This window comes from Bolinopsis microptera, chromosome 2, assembly GCF_026151205.1.
Source record: "Bolinopsis microptera isolate Bmic1 chromosome 2, MBARI_Bmic_1.0, whole genome shotgun sequence".
Taxonomy (NCBI): domain Eukaryota; kingdom Metazoa; phylum Ctenophora; class Tentaculata; order Lobata; family Bolinopsidae; genus Bolinopsis; species Bolinopsis microptera.
In genome coordinates this window covers 16,647,669-16,663,929 of record NC_087073.1, presented here as the reverse complement: position 1 = coordinate 16,663,929, position 16,261 = coordinate 16,647,669, and the positions used below count along the sequence as shown (strand labels likewise).

At 39.4% G+C, this 16,261-nt stretch overlaps 6 protein-coding genes and 1 long non-coding RNA gene across 9 annotated transcripts; 4 read left to right on the top strand and 3 right to left on the bottom strand.

The window, feature by feature from the left end:
* The first annotated feature begins 118 nt into the window (after window positions 1-118).
* LOC134826304 (transcriptional adapter 2-alpha-like) lies at window positions 119-1,871 on the top strand. The gene has a single exon (XM_063838634.1). The coding sequence runs from the start codon at window positions 227-229 to the stop codon at window positions 1,232-1,234; it is 1,008 nt and encodes a 335-aa protein (XP_063694704.1). The 5' UTR covers window positions 119-226; the 3' UTR covers window positions 1,235-1,871.
* Window positions 1,872-2,006: 135 nt separating this feature from the next.
* Window positions 2,007-6,128, top strand: LOC134826306 (aspartate beta-hydroxylase domain-containing protein 2-like). Its single transcript, XM_063838636.1, has 6 exons — window positions 2,007-2,214; window positions 2,388-2,587; window positions 2,850-2,964; window positions 3,201-3,377; window positions 5,209-5,379; window positions 5,513-6,128. Exons 1-6 carry the CDS (start codon window positions 2,056-2,058, stop codon window positions 5,549-5,551), a joined length of 861 nt encoding a protein of 286 aa, XP_063694706.1. The 5' UTR covers window positions 2,007-2,055; the 3' UTR covers window positions 5,552-6,128.
* A 307-nt stretch (window positions 6,129-6,435) lies between these two features.
* LOC134811212 (cell cycle checkpoint protein RAD1-like) lies at window positions 6,436-7,566 on the top strand. Its single transcript, XM_063817969.1, has one exon. It carries the CDS (start codon window positions 6,469-6,471, stop codon window positions 7,243-7,245), a length of 777 nt encoding a protein of 258 aa, XP_063674039.1. The 5' UTR covers window positions 6,436-6,468; the 3' UTR covers window positions 7,246-7,566.
* Window positions 7,567-7,728: 162 nt separating this feature from the next.
* On the top strand, window positions 7,729-9,084 carry LOC134826654 (cytosolic iron-sulfur assembly component 2B-like). Its single transcript, XM_063839120.1, has 4 exons — window positions 7,729-7,829; window positions 8,022-8,162; window positions 8,405-8,496; window positions 8,681-9,084. The coding sequence occupies exons 1-4, from the start codon at window positions 7,740-7,742 to the stop codon at window positions 8,829-8,831; spliced, it is 474 nt and encodes a 157-aa protein (XP_063695190.1). The 5' UTR covers window positions 7,729-7,739; the 3' UTR covers window positions 8,832-9,084.
* Window positions 9,027-10,539, bottom strand: LOC134826653 (cathepsin L-like proteinase). 3 transcript variants are annotated; one of them, XM_063839119.1, is made up of 5 exons: window positions 10,486-10,539; window positions 9,969-10,088; window positions 9,641-9,788; window positions 9,341-9,525; window positions 9,027-9,169 (listed from the first exon to the last, which is right to left on the bottom strand). In XM_063839119.1, the coding sequence occupies exons 1-5, from the start codon at window positions 10,520-10,522 to the stop codon at window positions 9,075-9,077; spliced, it is 585 nt and encodes a 194-aa protein (XP_063695189.1). In that variant the 5' UTR covers window positions 10,523-10,539; the 3' UTR covers window positions 9,027-9,074. The 3 variants fall into 3 exon arrangements, with proteins under 3 accessions (XP_063695189.1, XP_063695186.1, XP_063695187.1); XM_063839116.1 differs by lacking the exon at window positions 10,486-10,539 and adding an exon at window positions 10,346-10,399; XM_063839117.1 differs by lacking the exon at window positions 10,486-10,539 and adding an exon at window positions 10,274-10,332.
* Window positions 10,540-12,158: 1,619 nt separating this feature from the next.
* On the bottom strand, window positions 12,159-13,124 carry LOC134826655 (uncharacterized). Its single transcript, XR_010161730.1, has 3 exons — window positions 12,912-13,124; window positions 12,383-12,495; window positions 12,159-12,245 (listed from the first exon to the last, which is right to left on the bottom strand). It is a non-coding gene; the product is annotated as an uncharacterized LOC134826655 (long non-coding RNA).
* Window positions 13,125-13,550: 426 nt separating this feature from the next.
* Window positions 13,551-15,611, bottom strand: LOC134826843 (uncharacterized). Its single transcript, XM_063839347.1, has one exon. It carries the CDS (start codon window positions 15,609-15,611, stop codon window positions 13,551-13,553), a length of 2,061 nt encoding a protein of 686 aa, XP_063695417.1.
* Between the last annotated feature and the right edge of the window lie 650 nt (window positions 15,612-16,261).

Genomic DNA, 16,261 nt, shown 5'->3' with positions numbered 1-16,261 from the left:
TTCACGACTAATTTCACGACGGCTTTATATTGTATGTACAAAATTACCGCGAGTAGATTATCTCATTTTGTATGGTTGACTGGTCACTTGTGATCACTAAATACTAAATCTTATATTTCTCAGGATGGTATAATGACTTAATGAATAGCTTCCCTGCGATCCTCGCCTGATCCCTGTATTTTTATAATACACATCTGTCCAGCTCTTATCTGCTCTCCTTAATAATATGGGTAAATGTAGAGTTTGCCAGGACAAGTTGACCTTGCCTTACATCCAATGTGCAGAATGCGCCCCCTTTTTCAACCTGTGTCTTTGTTGTTTTTCTACCGGCTCCAAGGCCGGCGCCCACCAACCCTGGCACCCTTACAAGCTCATTCATGCTAACCTTCCCGTTATCAGTACTGATTGGAGTGCTATTGAAGATATCAAGATGTTGAACTCTATCGAGAGGTATGGGCTAGACTGGGAGTTGATATCCAGTATGTTGCCCAACAAGAGCGAAGAACAGTGTCAGCATCACTTCTACAAGTATTTCGTGAACGAGCCCATCCAAAAAGCTCTGATAATCCCCCAAAACACCAAGCACAACACCAAGAAGGTAGCTGAAACAAGTGGGAGTAAATTAACAGCTGTACTGGAAGGGTTACCCAGCAGTGCGGTGGATCAGAAGCGCGGAGACTGGGACTGTAGGTATGATAACAGGGCTGAGGAGGACTTCATGGCAGGGGAAGGGGGAGATGAAACTGTTCGGAAACTTCAGATGGGGATTATGGAGAAGTACAGACAAACTCTGCGGAAGAGGAAACTTCTGGAGAACTTGTACTACGAATACGGGACTATCTTGTTGGAAACACCCCGCCCTCTGAACCCGCACGACACCCCACCTCAAGTAATGGAACTGGATCCTCCGGGTACATTTCCCCTTCAACCAATGCTCAAAATGGCCAGGTACCTCACCAAGCCCCGGTTTGATGATATCAGAGACAAGTGTAAGAGAGTGGATGAGTTGAAGAGAAGTATTAAGGAGTTACAAACAATCCGTAAGAACGGGATAACCTCCAAATTTGGGGCTGAAGTTTACAGGAAGAAGAGAGGTGAACGAGAGACGAAGTATGGCTTTAAAGATAATCACACTAAATGTGTCAGAGACGTTTATTTCAACAATAATTTGTCCATAAATGCCAGGAAAAACAACGTGAAGATGTGGCTACGGGCGGCTACCAAGACTGTTTGAAAATTTGATCAGTAAAATTCGATCGTTCAGATGTTTCCAGTTTGGCACAATCCCCTTCTCAGTCACATTCCTGAAATACCTTCAAAGTGAGCAAGTGTTGATGGAGTTCCCGAGCTGTCAAATAAGTTCACAAGTCGAATGAGACCGACCAAAGGACACTGTAATAGCACTATTACGCGGCAAATGGAGAACGTTGTGCGAGTCGCAAGTCAGGTTTACTTCAACTGGCAGCATCATTAGCACATCTAACAAAAATCCTTATTCGCCTTAATTAGCCTATATGTACTGCGAAATGTAACATTTTGTTGTGCACAGCTTTCTGTGTGTTGAACAGTTGTTTTTGAATATTCACATACCGTTTAATGGGCACGGTGAACATTTTGAGTTAATTTTGTAACTTCGATGTAAATTGCATTCAGAAATTCTGATTATTGTGACGTTTTCAGATAACTACAATAGAGTCGTTGTGGATCGTGCTGTAGATGCGATTCAGCACTTTAGTTCTTGCGGATAGAACTAGATTAATTATAAAAAACAGCTTGTTAGAATGCAATACATTTTAAAGATTTGTCTGGAGAGGGTTTTGTTAACAATTCTCAATTTATTGTAAATTTGTTCAGCATTGTGGTTTTCATAATTCATTTCGTTTTATTCATCTTTTTCACATTTTCATATTTAAAACGATCTGTATTTATTTCTACATTAAAATGATCAGTAAATGTTTTTTAGTCTGTACCATCCGTAGTATTGACTGACCTAACCAAGCCTTCACAGCAGGATGCGTCACTAATTATCAGATTTACAACCCCACCATATAAGGGATGATATGGGTGCTGGCAGGGGGAGTTCTGTTGCTATGGTACTTTATAGTCCGGTACTATCTTAAAGGGACTTCCTCTTCCTACATTCTCAGTAACCTGTGTCCTTCGCCTGACTGTGTTAGTTGCAGTGGTAGTCTTAAATCTCTTTACTCTTCCGATGTGAGTATGAGTGTTTATTTTTGATATTAATTGGTATTTCAAATTGTTCAATTTATTACGGTTTGCGTAAAACTTCAATCATAACTTGCTTTAGCTTTAGAAATAACTCAAATTACAGTTTCGCCTTCTTTTCGAAAAAATCTTTTATTTTAAACATGGATTCTAATTTCCAGGTTGGACCTAAGTTAAAGAAGATGTACGGAAAGTACGATTCACTGGCAGTTCACAAGATTGAGGAGCGTCTGACGTTTGATATGTCGGCAATGACGGAAAAGCGGCGCCCAACTGTCTGCTACCTCCGTGATATGTGCAGTGACCCCTGGCACAATCACAAACAGAAGTATTTACAGGATACCCTGTTAGATTCCTATAGGTTTGAAATTCTTTCATTTGTTGGTCCGATCATTATATATTTTGTTGATTACTTAACCCAAACTTGTTAAATTATTTTTCTTGTAATTTAATTCCTAATTAGTTTTTATTACAGAGCTTGTTTTATGACTTCGTCCCTTTGTTTAAAAGTCAAGAAGTAAAAACCATATTTTATATTCGATCATAATCCATACTTCATAACATATATTATAAAATATTTAATGCAAATTATATTCTGAGTCTTAAATCTATATCCGATTCAGTGCAATAAAGTCAGAAGTAGCTAATATCATATCAGAACAAGAATTGTGGAGCGTGTCTGATATGCAGTCTGGTGGAAGTTGGCAGAAACTGTTCCTTCACAATCAGGGTAGAAAGGTGAGCAATGTCTACATTGAAGTTATAGATTCAGTCCTTATTCTGAACGCTACTTTTCTGATGATATAATACAGATAATACTCATTCTTAAAACAGATAATACTCATTCTTTAACGACGATTAACACATGTTTATTGAAAAGCTTCTACAAGTTAAATCATCGTATCTCTTATATGTTTTTAACCCAACTCCACTCACTCATTCTTTAAACCCCAAATATAACAAATTCTCTTCAGATAGAACGAAATTGTAAAGGAATGCCGAGAACAACGGCTCTAATTGAAGGGTTAGACACATTCATGTCAGGGGTGATATTCGGAAACGCTTACATCTCCATCTTAAACGAGCAGAGTGTCATAGAACCCCACTGCGGACCAACTAATCTCAGAGTCAGATGTCACATGGGTCTTCAGGTCAGTGTTCAGTTGTAGCACATGAGTCGTGTTTAGAATATGTGGTGCAAATCAAGACATGATAATATTTGTTATTAAGTTCATACCTCATAGTCAGGGTTTCGTAGCCCATATTCGTCAAAAAAGTGTAATTCTACTCATTTCTGGCCGGACTGGGTTAATTGATAGGTGTACTTTTAAAGTTTAAAGTTTTGCTGATCAAAAAGTTGTTTAACTTCGACTGATAAGATGATCGTTCTAATCATGACATGTATAGCTGAAAAGTTCTCCATCACAACACAGCGCATCTCCTACTCCTCTTCTTTCCCTCTTTCTTCTTTCCCTCTTTCTTCTTTCCCTCTTTCTTCTTTCCCTCTTTCTTCTTTCCCTCTTTCTTCTTTCCCTCTTTCTTCTTTCCCTCTTTCTTCTTTCCCTCTTTCTTCTTTCCCTCTTTCTTCTTTCCCTCTTTCTTCTTTCCCTCTTTCTTCTTTCCCTCTTTCTTCTTTCCCTCTTTCTTCTTTCCCTCTTTCTTCTTTCCCTCTTTCTTCTTTCCTCTTTCTTCTTTCCCTCTTTCTTCTTTCCCTCTTTCTTCTTTCCCTCTTTCTTCTTTTCCTCTTTCTTCTTTCCCTCTTTCTTCTTTCCCTCTTTCTTCTTTCCCTCTTTCTTCTTTCCCTCTTTCTTCTTTCCCTCTTTCTTCTTTCCCTCTTTCTTCTTTCCCTCTTTCTTCTTTCTCTCTTTCTTCTTTCCCTCTTTCTTCTCTCCCTCTTTCTTCTCTCCCTCTTTCTTCTCTCCCTATTTCTTCTTTCCCTCTTTCTTCTTCCTAAATACCAGCCCAAGTTCCACTGCATCACGGAGTAGCTTCTCTAAATTAGTCCCATATTTAGCAGACACTTCTAGACATTTATCAGCCCCCACATTTTCTGCTACTTCTGCTAATCTCGCCTTGACATCTGTGCCCTCTGCGCTGTCCAGGTTTCGGTCGCAATGTGTCCCCACAATTATTATTGGAGCTCCTGGAACCCAATGTCGGACTAATTTTGCCCACTTGGACTGGATATTCTCGATGGTGTGTGGATGGGTTAGCTTGTAGGTGAGAATAAAGACATCAGCTATTATGTAGTTGAGTTGCATCAATCGTCTGCATTCCTCGTTTTCTAAAGAATAGTTCAGTTATGAAACAGTTTGAACAAGTTGTTTGCTACTGCCATTAAGTGAACTACTTGGAGTTAATTAACTAATTAATTAATTAAGATTTAATTAATAACCTGCTGTGTCCCATACTGACACCTCCACCTCGTTACCATTTTCCACTGTCACCTTCCTTCCAAACTCATCGTACTGTGCGGGAATGTATTCTAACGTTGTTACATCAACTTCAGGATCTTGAAGTTTCATGGCTAGCGTCGTTTTATCTTTAATTGTAAATTTGAAATAGGGATAGTACAGGGGAAAAAATTGTAATATAATCAAAAGTTTCTTTACCATTAGTAGGAGATAGTGATACATAAAAAGTTGATAAATCTGTAAATATGTAGATAATAATATTCGTCGTTTTTACCTGTAAAACCGTCCCCAGTGATTACACATTTAATCGGGCGTTCATTTGTGATCGTGTCTTCGTCTGATTTCGCTGCCATCCTGACCACAGATTTAGAATTATCTTTGTTGAACAATTTCTAGCAAAGCAAACAACCAAATCACATCCAACGCTGATATAATATTGGGTTAGATTATGGTGGATGTGTGTTTTTGTTTATGGTATAGCTTAGCGATTACAAATTGCTTTGGATGGCATCCAAAATAAAAAACAATTAATTAATTAATTAATACCCTGGCCCACCAAATTTCTCAGATACCGCAAGGTGACTGCAGTCTCACAGTAAATGGGAAACAAGAACATTGGGCTAACCAGGAATGTATAATGTTCGACGATTCTTTCCTGCACAGCTCTTCTAATAATACAGATTCTCAGAGAATAGTTCTTATTGTTGACCTGTGGCACCCTAATCTCACTATAGCAGAGGTTTGTAAATGCATCTTATACGGGCATATTAGACAATCTTCTTAAATCTAATCAACAATTTTTTCTTTTTTTCTAATTTACCTTTAGTCTTTAGAGTCTCAATTTTTCATTTTAATCCTTCAACTTTTTTCAGATTAAGATATTCGGAGAGCTGTTTGCTGTTAGACATTGATCTCTTGTTCATTCGGAGAAGTTAAAATGAAGTTATAATTTCTTGTAACGTTGATCGGTTTGGCAGAAAAGAAGGTTCTTGTCAGTTTGGCATAATTGGAGTTAAAAACGTTATGTGACTGCCGCCCAATTCTACTCATATCTTTTAATAGGTTTAATAAATTTGATTGCATGATTAATTTGATCGCATGATTAAATTTACCAAAATTAATCCCATAATATACCTTTTAAAAACACACGACATTCTTATATTTTAATTACAGTGTTTTGAATCTGATCAGCAAAATTTTTTCTTTCACATTATTATATATACAGTTTGTTACAATATATACATATTGTTTTTTCAATTTTGAAAAGATTTTCAATAATAAAAAAAGGACGAATAATATTATTAAAACTTGTTTAAGGAATTAAGAGGAGTAAAATTCCAAGATTCAGAAATGAGTATTGTACTGTGACTAGCAATTTATTCATTTCAGATTTGTTGTAAGTTGTATTTCGTTAAATCTTCAGCTGTTTATAAGAATTTGTCGTGCTATGTAATGTGAAAATGTACAAAGTTTTTAATAATTGGCATTTTTATGCACTTTCATTATAACCAAAAAAGTTATGAAAACATGAAATAACCATCATTACCACGGATGACAAATGGCAAACTAGATGTGTAAAAACGAAAGCTACAAGTAAAGTACAAGGAACAAAATGGCGCAAATGACCGGGAGACCGCGTGTACATGAGGCCCTGGTGCGTGCGCGCAGCCGCCTATTCAAAATATTTTGTTAAATAAGCATTTGCGACACGCGAGTTTCTGGTACTTTGTGATTGGATTTCATTATTTAATTTACTAAGTCACGATCAAGAATTCAAGACCTATTTCGCAGGATGGTCCAAAATAGTCAACACGTTTTTGAAGCCAGGATGGACAATGTTCGATGCATGTCCTCAGTTCTCAAATCGATAGCATTCAAAGACTATGCTACTGTTTTCATTAGCAGTAATGGACTCAAATTCACAGTTGAAGAAAGCAAATGCGCCCAAGTGAACGCATTTCTCCAAAGTGATTTGTTCCAGGCTTACGATTTCACATCAGATACCCTTGTATTCCGGATAAATCTTAATGTTCTAATGGAATGTTTGAATATATTTGGAGGAGCTCCGGGTCAATCTTTCACCTCCCTTAAAATGTATTACCCTGCTGATGGGGAACCGCTTGGTTTGGTACTGGAGGAAGGTGGCGTTGTCACTGAATGTCAGATCAAAACGATGGAGGCAGATGAAATATTGGACTTTAACTTTACCAGCATAGGTGTGCAGAACAAAATAATAATGAAATCGGAGTGTTTGAGGGATGCATTCAGTGACCTGGATATCAGTAGTCAGGTGATTGAGATGCTGATGTCACCTGATAGCCCGTGGTTCAGATTATCTACATTCGGGCATGCAGGTAAAACCACAAACGAGTATCCTAAAGATTCGGATATGGTCGAATCATTTGAGTGCACTAAGACACAGATCAACAAGTATAAGCTGACACTTCTGAAACCTTCAATCAAGGCTCTACTGCAGAGCACTAAGATTTCGATCCGAATGGATAATAGAGGGTTCTTATCGTTGCAATATATGATTAAGACAGAGGATGGTAACACGTGTTTTGTTGAGTATCTGTGTGCTCCTGATGAAGATAACGAGGATTGAGGACTAAGTAATTGCTTAAATATCATGTTATTTATTCATATGCCCCTCACTTTTGTAAGTTTATAACCAACTTATGGAGCTGTCGGTTGCATGGCACTCTGATTCGAATCTTAGAGTGGACCTTTGGAATATCATCAGCCGATTCACCTCACTTTATTGCAAAGTTCTATTTCAGATTTTTACTTCGACTTAAATTTTCTGTACAGTTATTTCACAACTATTAAAAATATTGATTATCTTGATTACAACCGCTTAGTTGTTTCCAAGCGACTCCTATTATACAATTTTAGTGATCCTATCACATTTGGTCGTAATATTTTTACCGTGATGTTTTTGATATACAATAACTTGCTCTTTTTGACTGCTATTCCCACTTCAATCCTTTGATTAGCAACTCGTCTTCCGTGTTAAAGCTTTTCAAAACAATTTACATATTAGAAATTTACAGCACATTTTTGTTAACTTTGAAACCAAACTAGCATTTTAAAAGAAAGATGAATGGAGCAGCTTTGCAGAACGCTACACCGACAATAAAGCAAGCTTCCTCTGAGAGGGAAACTTCGTCTAAAGACTGGGATGATGAGGTGATCCAAATATTTTAAATTTGATATCCTAGTCAGGGATATTCCGTATCTAAAACCGTGTAGTATTCTAGTATACACTCAACAGTCTACAAGACATTACATCGCTAAATTCAAAATATGAATTGCTTAATATTTCTAACTATTTTATTGACACAATTACATTGTACGTTATCTAATGACTAATTGTAACAGATTTGCGATGAAGTGGATGCTAGAGAAATATTTGACTTGATCCGAACGGTTAAAGATCCAGAACATCCACATTCTCTTGAAGAGCTGAATGTTGTCCAGGAACACCTGATCACCTGCAACGACACTGAAAACTACATCGATGTAATTTAAGCTATGTTTCTTTGATAAAATATAAATATTCGGAGCTGCAACAATCATTTGTGGCTGACTAAAATATATCGCAAAATGGTCGTAACAATCAAATCTTGGTAATAATTTCGTGATATAATGAGGTCTAATGCTTGTAGTCAATAAAGATTCTAAATCTCTTACCATCTTTAGTGTTATGTGTATTGCCACCACATGGATCTAAAACAGTCCATTTTACAAGCAACTAATTTCAGATAAAGTTTACCCCTACTATTCCTCACTGCAGCATGGCAACCCTTATTGGTCTCTCACTGAGAGTGAAACTTCTCCACTCTGTTTCAAACCGGTACTGGCTATAATATTACAGTTTTTAAAAAACTTGTGATGATAGTTTGCTTTTTTAGTTAGTGACGAAAATGTCAGCTTAAAGTTTTGAGATTATTCTGATATGAGGAAACTGTGAAATTCTTAATCGAATTCTTTGTTAAAACTGTATTACTTATAAAATAAGTAATATTTTAATTCTCCAGGTTTAAAGTGGACGTGAGAGTTACACCAGGATCACATCAAAGTGAGGAGGCTATCAACAAACAACTCGGAGACAAGGAGAGAGTAGCTGCTGCTCTGGAAAATCCTCAGCTCCTAAATATGGTCAATCAGTGTATTTGGTCTACAGGCTAAAGGAGTGGTGTGTCACTTATAGTAGTAGGATCCTGAATAGAATCTTATAATCGTTTCTATCGATGGTATCAAGTAGCAATCCTGTTTGCAGTCAGGTAGACAAATATGTGTCCTTCGGAGCGAAAAGGGAACCAGCTAAAAACTTTTATTCGTGACAGAATCTGATGAACCATGGACAGAATTACAGTTAAAATCTTTTCGTGATTCGTAACATTAGTAAAGATATAATAGATTTGATTTTATTTAACATTCACCACAAGTTTTCTTGCACATTGCCTTCCAGACCCATGTTGTACAGGAAGATACTCTACAGTTCTTCATTTGGTCCTCACATGGTTCTGAAAAAATAATATTGATGCTTTTCATACAAGTTACAACAAAGTCTTCATGTTATATATCCTGGGTTAGGACAGGATATCACCGAATTTGCATATTCGGTCAGAGTAAAATATTGACAGAGTTGACTGAGTATAGTTGATATTATGAAATTAAAAGTTGAGTTGTCTAACCCTCAGTAGGGGGTTGAGTGGTGATCTCCTCATCAGGATCTACAGTAGCTGCCGCATCCTCTGGGTCCCCATCCTCCGATCCAGTCTTAGTTATCACTGCTTGGTAGGGGTGTATCCAGGTTCCGCAGTTGTGGTGACCTCGGGCCAGTTTGATAAACCCTTCCAATCCCCAGTCATCTCCCCAACTGAAATTGAAAAGATATACTACATCACCCAAAAAGATTCTGCAAAAACTGAGGTATTTTAAGGAAATAAATGTCACGTGATAGTATAGTGTCTCACAGAAAGTAAACCACTCACCTGTTTTTAACCAGAAAATAGTCGTCAGAGTAAGCCACAGCAGCGATGGCGTGATTGAGAGCAATGGGACTACAGCTCGTGTCTCTCAGCACTCCAGACTTGTAGTAGAAGAAGTTGTTTGTCGAGTGGACACTAGTCGCCAGCGGACCTGAACACGGTTTTGTAGCTTAACTCTATGTATCGATGGAGGAATAATTAAGACAATAAACGTCAGTGCAATCGGTTTATGGTAGAACTCAATTTATGGTAGAACTCAATAGTTACTGTTCGAGGGGGGAATAATACATAAGATAGCAGCAGCCATTTTAAAATAAGTGGTAAGAATAACCATTAGAAAGAGCTCGGATGCTGTCCATTTCCGTGTTTCCCACAGCAATTATGGAGCTAACAAGTCCAGCTTGAAGACCATTCTCCCACTTCTCGTAACCACAGTCTCCAAACTGAAGATCTGAAGAGAGACAGTTGAGGGACATAATGTCAGAGGGAAAAATAAGAGTCCAGTAATGGGCTACTGAGACTGGTAATGTGTAAATTCTTTGGGGCCCAATGTTATTGCCCGATTAGTCCTCTAATCATGTGGGTGTATTGATGTCCCCTGATTGTTATAGACCCTCACCTGCCCACTAACCCTACCTTTAGCAATGTAAGGAAGGTTCCTCCTTGTAGCCATGTGCTTGTGGTCTATGACCTGCCCACTAACCCTACCTTTAGCAATGTAAGAAAGGTTCCTCCTTGTAGCCATGTGCTTGTGGTCCATGACCCACTAACCCTACCTTTAGCAATGTAAGGAAGGTTCCTCCTTGTAGCCATGTGCTTGTGGTCTATGACCTGCCCACTAACCCTACCTTTAGCAATGTAAGGAAGGTTCCTCCTTGTAGCCATGTGCTTGTGGTCTATGACCCACTAAACCTACCTTTAGCAATGTAAGGAAGGTTCCTCCTTGTAGCCATGTGCTTGTGGTCTATGACCTGCTCACTAACCCTACCTTTAGCAATGTAAGAAAGGTTCCTCCTTGTAGCCATGTGCTTGTGGTCTATGACCTGCTCACTAACCCTACCTTTAGCAATGTAAGGAAGGTTCCTCCTTGTAGCCATGTGCTTGTGGTCTATGACCCAACCCTACATTTAGCAATGTAAGGAAGGTTCCTCCTTGTAGCCATGTGCTTGTGGTCTACTAACCCTACCTTTAGCAATGTAAGGAAGGTTCCTCCTTGTAACCTGCCCACTAACCCTACCTTTAGCAATGTAAGGAAGGTTCCTCCTTGTAGCCATGTGCTTGTGGTCTATGACCTGCCCACTAACCCTACCTTTAGCAATGTAAGGAAGGTTCCTCCTTGTAGCCATGTGCTTGTGGTCTATCACCTGCCCACTAACCCTACCTTTAGCAATGTAAGGAAGGTTCCTCCTTGTAGCCATGTGCTTGTGGTCTATGACCCACTAAACCTACCTTTAGCAATGTAAGGAAGGTTCCTCCTTGTAGCCATGTGCTTGTGGTCTATGACCTGCTCACTAACCCTACCTTTAGCAATGTAAGAAATGTTCTTCCTTGTAGCCATGTGCTTGTGGTCTATGAGCTGCTCACTAACCCTACCTTTAGCAATGTAAGAAAGGTTCCTCCTTGTAGCCATGTGCTTGTGGTCTATGACCTGCTCACTAACCCTGCCTTTAGCAATGTAAGGAAGGTTCCTCCTTGTAGCCATGTGCTTGTGGTCTATGACCCAACCCTACCTTTAGCAATGTAAGGAAGGTTCCTCCTTGTAGCCATGTGCTTGTGGTCTACTAACCCTACCTTTAGCAATGTAAGGAAGGTTCCTCCTTGTAACCTGCCCACTAACCCTACCTTTAGCAATGTAAGGAAGGTTCCTCCTTGTAGCCATGTGCTTGTGGTCTATGACCCACTGTATAGCGTCGCTGTTGAACCCTCCTGTACACCCATTCCTCAGGTCGTACACACAGTGCAGTAACTCCTGCTCTGAGAAGCTCTTCAGTTTACCTGTCGCTATCTGGTAGGCTCCTTCTATCGCGCACGTCTGAATAGGGGTTTTTTGTGTAGTTGTACAGGGTGGCCCAGAAGTAACTACACACACGCAACCCTATAATAAATTTCTGTGCAATTCTAAGAAGAATTGTGTTTTATCAAAGGGTTGCGTGTGGGCAGTTACTTCTGGGCCACCCTGTATAATTGTTTAGAAATACTGAATAGTATTAGAGCAACTCCAGCATTATATGGGTAGTACACGAAACATTGTATAATCTCTGCTCTGTCTCGAGTACGTAATAGATCTTAATTGTAATTGGTGTAGGAGTGTAGTAATAAGTGTATTTATCACTTGTCAAGTCCTTATCAAAGGGTTTATAGGTTTCATAAGTCACTTATCTGCCTCAATCGCCTCGTCATTAACTTTACATACCGATCCGAAAGTCCAGCAGCTGCCGCATCTGGCTTGATCTTTTGCCTTTGTAACCGCCCCCGCAGCAACCCAGTTCACCGACGCTGGTACTTCATCAGAAGTGACGTCATCAGAGATAACTGTGACGTCATTTTTCCTCTCTTGACGGGGCAGAGAACTGTTGTATCCCAGGTACTGCGCTTTCTCGTCATCTGTCTGAATTTACAAGCTTCTTTCATTTCTCAGGTCTTAGTATGTGTCAAAGTAAAACTACTAAAAGCTCTCGGCTGTGAGTGTGAGTAAGAATAGAAAACAAACGTAATGATTCCTAAAAATACCCAATCGTGACCTACCATGAGCGAGAACTTGTTGACATCAACTTGCCACTCTTGGGTCTGTTTGTTTTGACGCCCAATGAACCTCAATGCTCTTTTAAAAACTCCTAATCTCAGCAATTTTTCTTCACCTGAGAGCGTGCAACAATTATATAAATTGCTTCAATAGACTCAAGACTTAAAACAGTATTGTAGCTATGGTATTCTATATTTTACTTCTTTAAAAAAACTTTCAGTACAAACAATTTTTAAAAGATCTGTTGTTTCATTTGTGAAATTGTAACGTTTTCCAGTGATATTCCAGACTATCGATATCTGATATGATACATCATATGATTCGCCCATCCAGTGCAAAACTATCTTAAATCCAAAATATCACGAGTCCAAATTTTCGTCTTTTGTGGCCCAATGGCCAATGCCCATGGAAGAGCCTCGCTCCTATAGAAAATGAATTATAAACATAAAACTAAATTAACTGCTCAAAAACTTAACCCGATTAAATCGAATTAACTTAACACCCCCAACAAGTACAATGTCCAGTTCTCACCTGAGAAATGAGCCCCGACCCTGTCCTGAAGCGAGGTGTAGAGTTGTAGAAATTTCTGCGGGGATGACAGTTCCTGGTTGTAGTCAAAAAAACAGCATCCTAACTCTATCCTACAGCTGAGAGCGACGACCAAGGTAAGTAGAAAATTAGTCCACATGTTCCAAGTTAAAATGTATCACCACAGATCAAAACAGCTAAATTTTAGTATTAATTTGGAATAAGATTTGAAACTACGGCTGTTTTATTTCATTACGTTTCTGTGTAATTTGATTGTGATTAATTTACGTTTCGTGCTAATTAAGTCAGGCGTGGTATTAATTAAACTCGTGTTCAACAGATGTTTTATTTAAAATCACAATTACTGGATCTCTAAGTCGGAGGTGTTTCATGTCCCTCCACGTCAAACCAAGAAATGAAAGGCGTTGTCAGTGAAGAAGATCAAGGAGATCAAGGAAAAGTTTATCGTAAAAAACGTTGATCACTGTCAAATTCTCAAAAGATAACTGCAACCGAAAAAACTCAATTATTTTTCTGGGTTTAAGCTATTTCTCACTAGAACACGTATCATCAAGAGCAATTGAATTTGCTTTTCATGATATATTTTCATTCATATGTACAAGTAGCTATAGTCAACTTGATTCATATTTGAGTATCAATTATTCCATTTGGTCCTGCATTCCTTTCAGTATCATCTTCACCTGAAATTTCTGCCGTAACGTCGTCACTTCCTGATGAAGAAAGCCAGCTTGGTAATGCGAAATCAAAACTTTGAGTACGGAACTTCTTTCCTACTTCACTGATAGCAGCGGTGAATGTATCATCATACAGAAACGGATTTATGATGGAGTTTATTGGAAGAACTATTATTGAGAAGAACGCATACCAATCTCCGGCATATATGACTCCAAGATAGTGTAGTGCGCACACCGCTATAAACGGGATCCAGCATATGAAATCTGTTGAAATTATAAAAGCTATTTTCTGCTGAAGGCTCCTCTGCCGCTTCACATTATTCTTCTCCACTATGCTTTGCGTGCTTTTACTCTTCTTGTAAACATGTTTAGTTAAAGTAGACGTGCGGATGAGAATAGTGGATGAGATGTAACACACTGAAATGGTTAAGAAGCAGATAAAGTTCATCAATAGTATGGCCCATACAAAGTAAGCCTGAGGATCCTCCGGAGTGACAAAGAATTTGAACAGACACACACCGTCATTTCCATAGAATCTTAGCTTGGCGACATCCCCGACCCCATCGCTAAACGTACTGTTCACTAATTTTATCATGTCCTGCCAGCTCCATAGGTAATGCTTTTCTTCCTTGATACGGTTCCACCCAAAATACTCCCGAATAACGGCAGAGAGCTCTTTTTTCGAAGTTATTCCAATGAAGAGCTTCACGTCAGTACTGAATCTCAGCCCACTCACGAAGAAATCCTCGAAAAAGCCCGAGATAGGAATTACTGCGATGATAGCCGAAGATATGAGTATAAACATGGCAATTGCTCCTAGCAGAACGCGTGTCCGTCTTCTGATTCGGCCCTGTAATTTATTTGACTTCAAAACTCCCCAAAGTCTTATAACGCTGAGAACTGTCATCGAGAACAATGAAACTTGTGTTCCGATCGTGCTTAAAACACCTAGTGCTAAACATTTGGTGCTGGTAAGCCAAGAGGTTTGGTTTTTGCAGTAGCCATTGTTGCCATTTTCAAGCTGGTTAAAGACGACGTCAGCTACTGAAACAAGGAGAAGATACAGGCCTATGAAAAAGTCTCCTAAGCCTATCAGTAATACCAAACTCTTGTTTGCTAAGGCGACGGGTGATTTGCAGTATTTTAATGCCCTGGTGGTATTAAAAACGACAATCAAGTTTGCCACGACCGCTATGATTCCTATCATCCACGAGGACACTTTGAGCGTAACTTTGTCGAGTATTTGTTTGGTACAAACACTGTTACATTCGTCAGACAGGTCTGGACAGTCGAAACTTCCGTCGCATCGGCTTTTCAGTGGTATGAGCTGCGGGGGACTGCTGCAGTTAAAGTGGTTTGTGCACAGTTTCTCATCTGACCCATCATCACAATCATACACAAGATCGCACACTTGAGAGTACTCGAGGCATTTGAGACCGTCGTCACATACAAAAAAGTTATTACGAAAGGAATCCTCGGGAGCTTTCAGGAAAAATGTTAAATATGATTCGTTGGCAGTGGCCAGAGTGCCAACTCTTTGAGGATACTGGCCAGGGCATGAATTATACTTGGGAATGTTCCTAAGGGGACACACAGATTTCTGATCATTGCAACGGTTAGTACAACTATTGTAAACATAGTGCTCTCCAAAAATATGATTACAGTCTTGCTTCTCGTCTGGATATTTTATCACTGTTTTATCATCAACTCCAAAGAATTGGTGGTTGGGAAAGATGAAGTTCTCTGTCAAACAGGGCGCCTTTTGTCTTTCCAGTTCCCCAAGGCCTGGCAAACAGTGAGACACGAACTTTTTTACTTTTAGATCCTGACTCGGCTCTAGAATTGTTACATGCAACTTCGGTAAATGCCGTGAAACTGTACAAATTCCTCTTTCATCGTCACAGCTGTCAGTTCCGTCACACAGCTCCTCGAGATCAACATAGCCCCTCTTTCCTGTCCTACAGATGAAGACATTTGTACAGTTGCTTCCAGGGGGGAGTAGACGCATTAACCTTCCTTCTCCACATTCTTTCGGATGGAGGTATCCTTCAGTTCGTCTATACCATCCTTGCAGTCTCTTTGGCCATCATGGAGCCACCTCAATGGTATGTGCAGTTCAGTTCCATTTCCACCGGTGCGAATGCATTTTTCTTTGGTCATTTTCCTCTTGAAATCGCAATCTGCTTCATCGCTTCTATCCCTGCAATCGTCTATCCCGTCACAAAGTTTGTGCTTGTGCACTCTGCATTCTGAGCAAGGAGTACGGCCATTACAAATGGTTGGGCAAGAGACGTCAAGCTCATCGTCACATAGTGATTTATCATACGGATGCAGATTGAACAACTTGATCAACCTGGGAGGGGGACAAACTTTGTACTTTGACACAGTCGACAAATAACCATTGATTTTACACTCCAGCCCTACTCGGTTAGGATCAGTGCAGTTCACCTGATCTGAGCCGTCTCTGCATATTTGGAGTGGATTGCATTTAGTAAAATTGAGTATTCTTTGATTTACGATATTTCTTCCTGTACCCCCATCACAAGTCAAGCCATAGGTTTGGTTCTTCTTACATTTCTCATGGAAATCACACCGATCTTTTCTTGGTTTCCATATTTCTCGATCAGTAAAACGGGTCGTTTTATCAACCTTGCACTT

Coding starts and splice junctions, on each gene's coding strand:
- LOC134826306 (XM_063838636.1), top strand. CDS start 2,056: ATGATATGGGTGCTGGCAGGGGGAGTTCTGTTGCTATGGTACTTTATA. Junction 2,588..2,849: donor ACCCTGTTAGATTCCTATAG/GTTTGAAATTCT, acceptor TATCCGATTCAG/TGCAATAAAGTCAGAAGTAG. Junction 5,380..5,512: donor CTAATCTCACTATAGCAGAG/GTTTGTAAATGC, acceptor AACTTTTTTCAG/ATTAAGATATTCGGAGAGCT.
- LOC134826654 (XM_063839120.1), top strand. CDS start 7,740: ATGAATGGAGCAGCTTTGCAGAACGCTACACCGACAATAAAGCAAGCT. Junction 8,163..8,404: donor ACACTGAAAACTACATCGAT/GTAATTTAAGCT, acceptor AACTAATTTCAG/ATAAAGTTTACCCCTACTAT. Junction 8,497..8,680: donor CTCCACTCTGTTTCAAACCG/GTACTGGCTATA, acceptor TTAATTCTCCAG/GTTTAAAGTGGACGTGAGAG.
- LOC134811212 (XM_063817969.1), top strand. CDS start 6,469: ATGGACAATGTTCGATGCATGTCCTCAGTTCTCAAATCGATAGCATTC.
- LOC134826843 (XM_063839347.1), bottom strand. CDS start 15,611: ATGCGTCTACTCCCCCCTGGAAGCAACTGTACAAATGTCTTCATCTGT.
- LOC134826304 (XM_063838634.1), top strand. CDS start 227: ATGGGTAAATGTAGAGTTTGCCAGGACAAGTTGACCTTGCCTTACATC.
- LOC134826653 (XM_063839116.1), bottom strand. CDS start 10,397: ATGGACCACAAGCACATGGCTACAAGGAGGAACCTTTCTTACATTGCT. Junction 10,089..10,345: donor CCTTTCTTACATTGCTAAAG/GTAGGGTTAGTG, acceptor GTCTCTCTTCAG/ATCTTCAGTTTGGAGACTGT. Junction 9,170..9,340: donor CACTCAACCCCCTACTGAGG/GTTAGACAACTC, acceptor TTATTTTTTCAG/AACCATGTGAGGACCAAATG.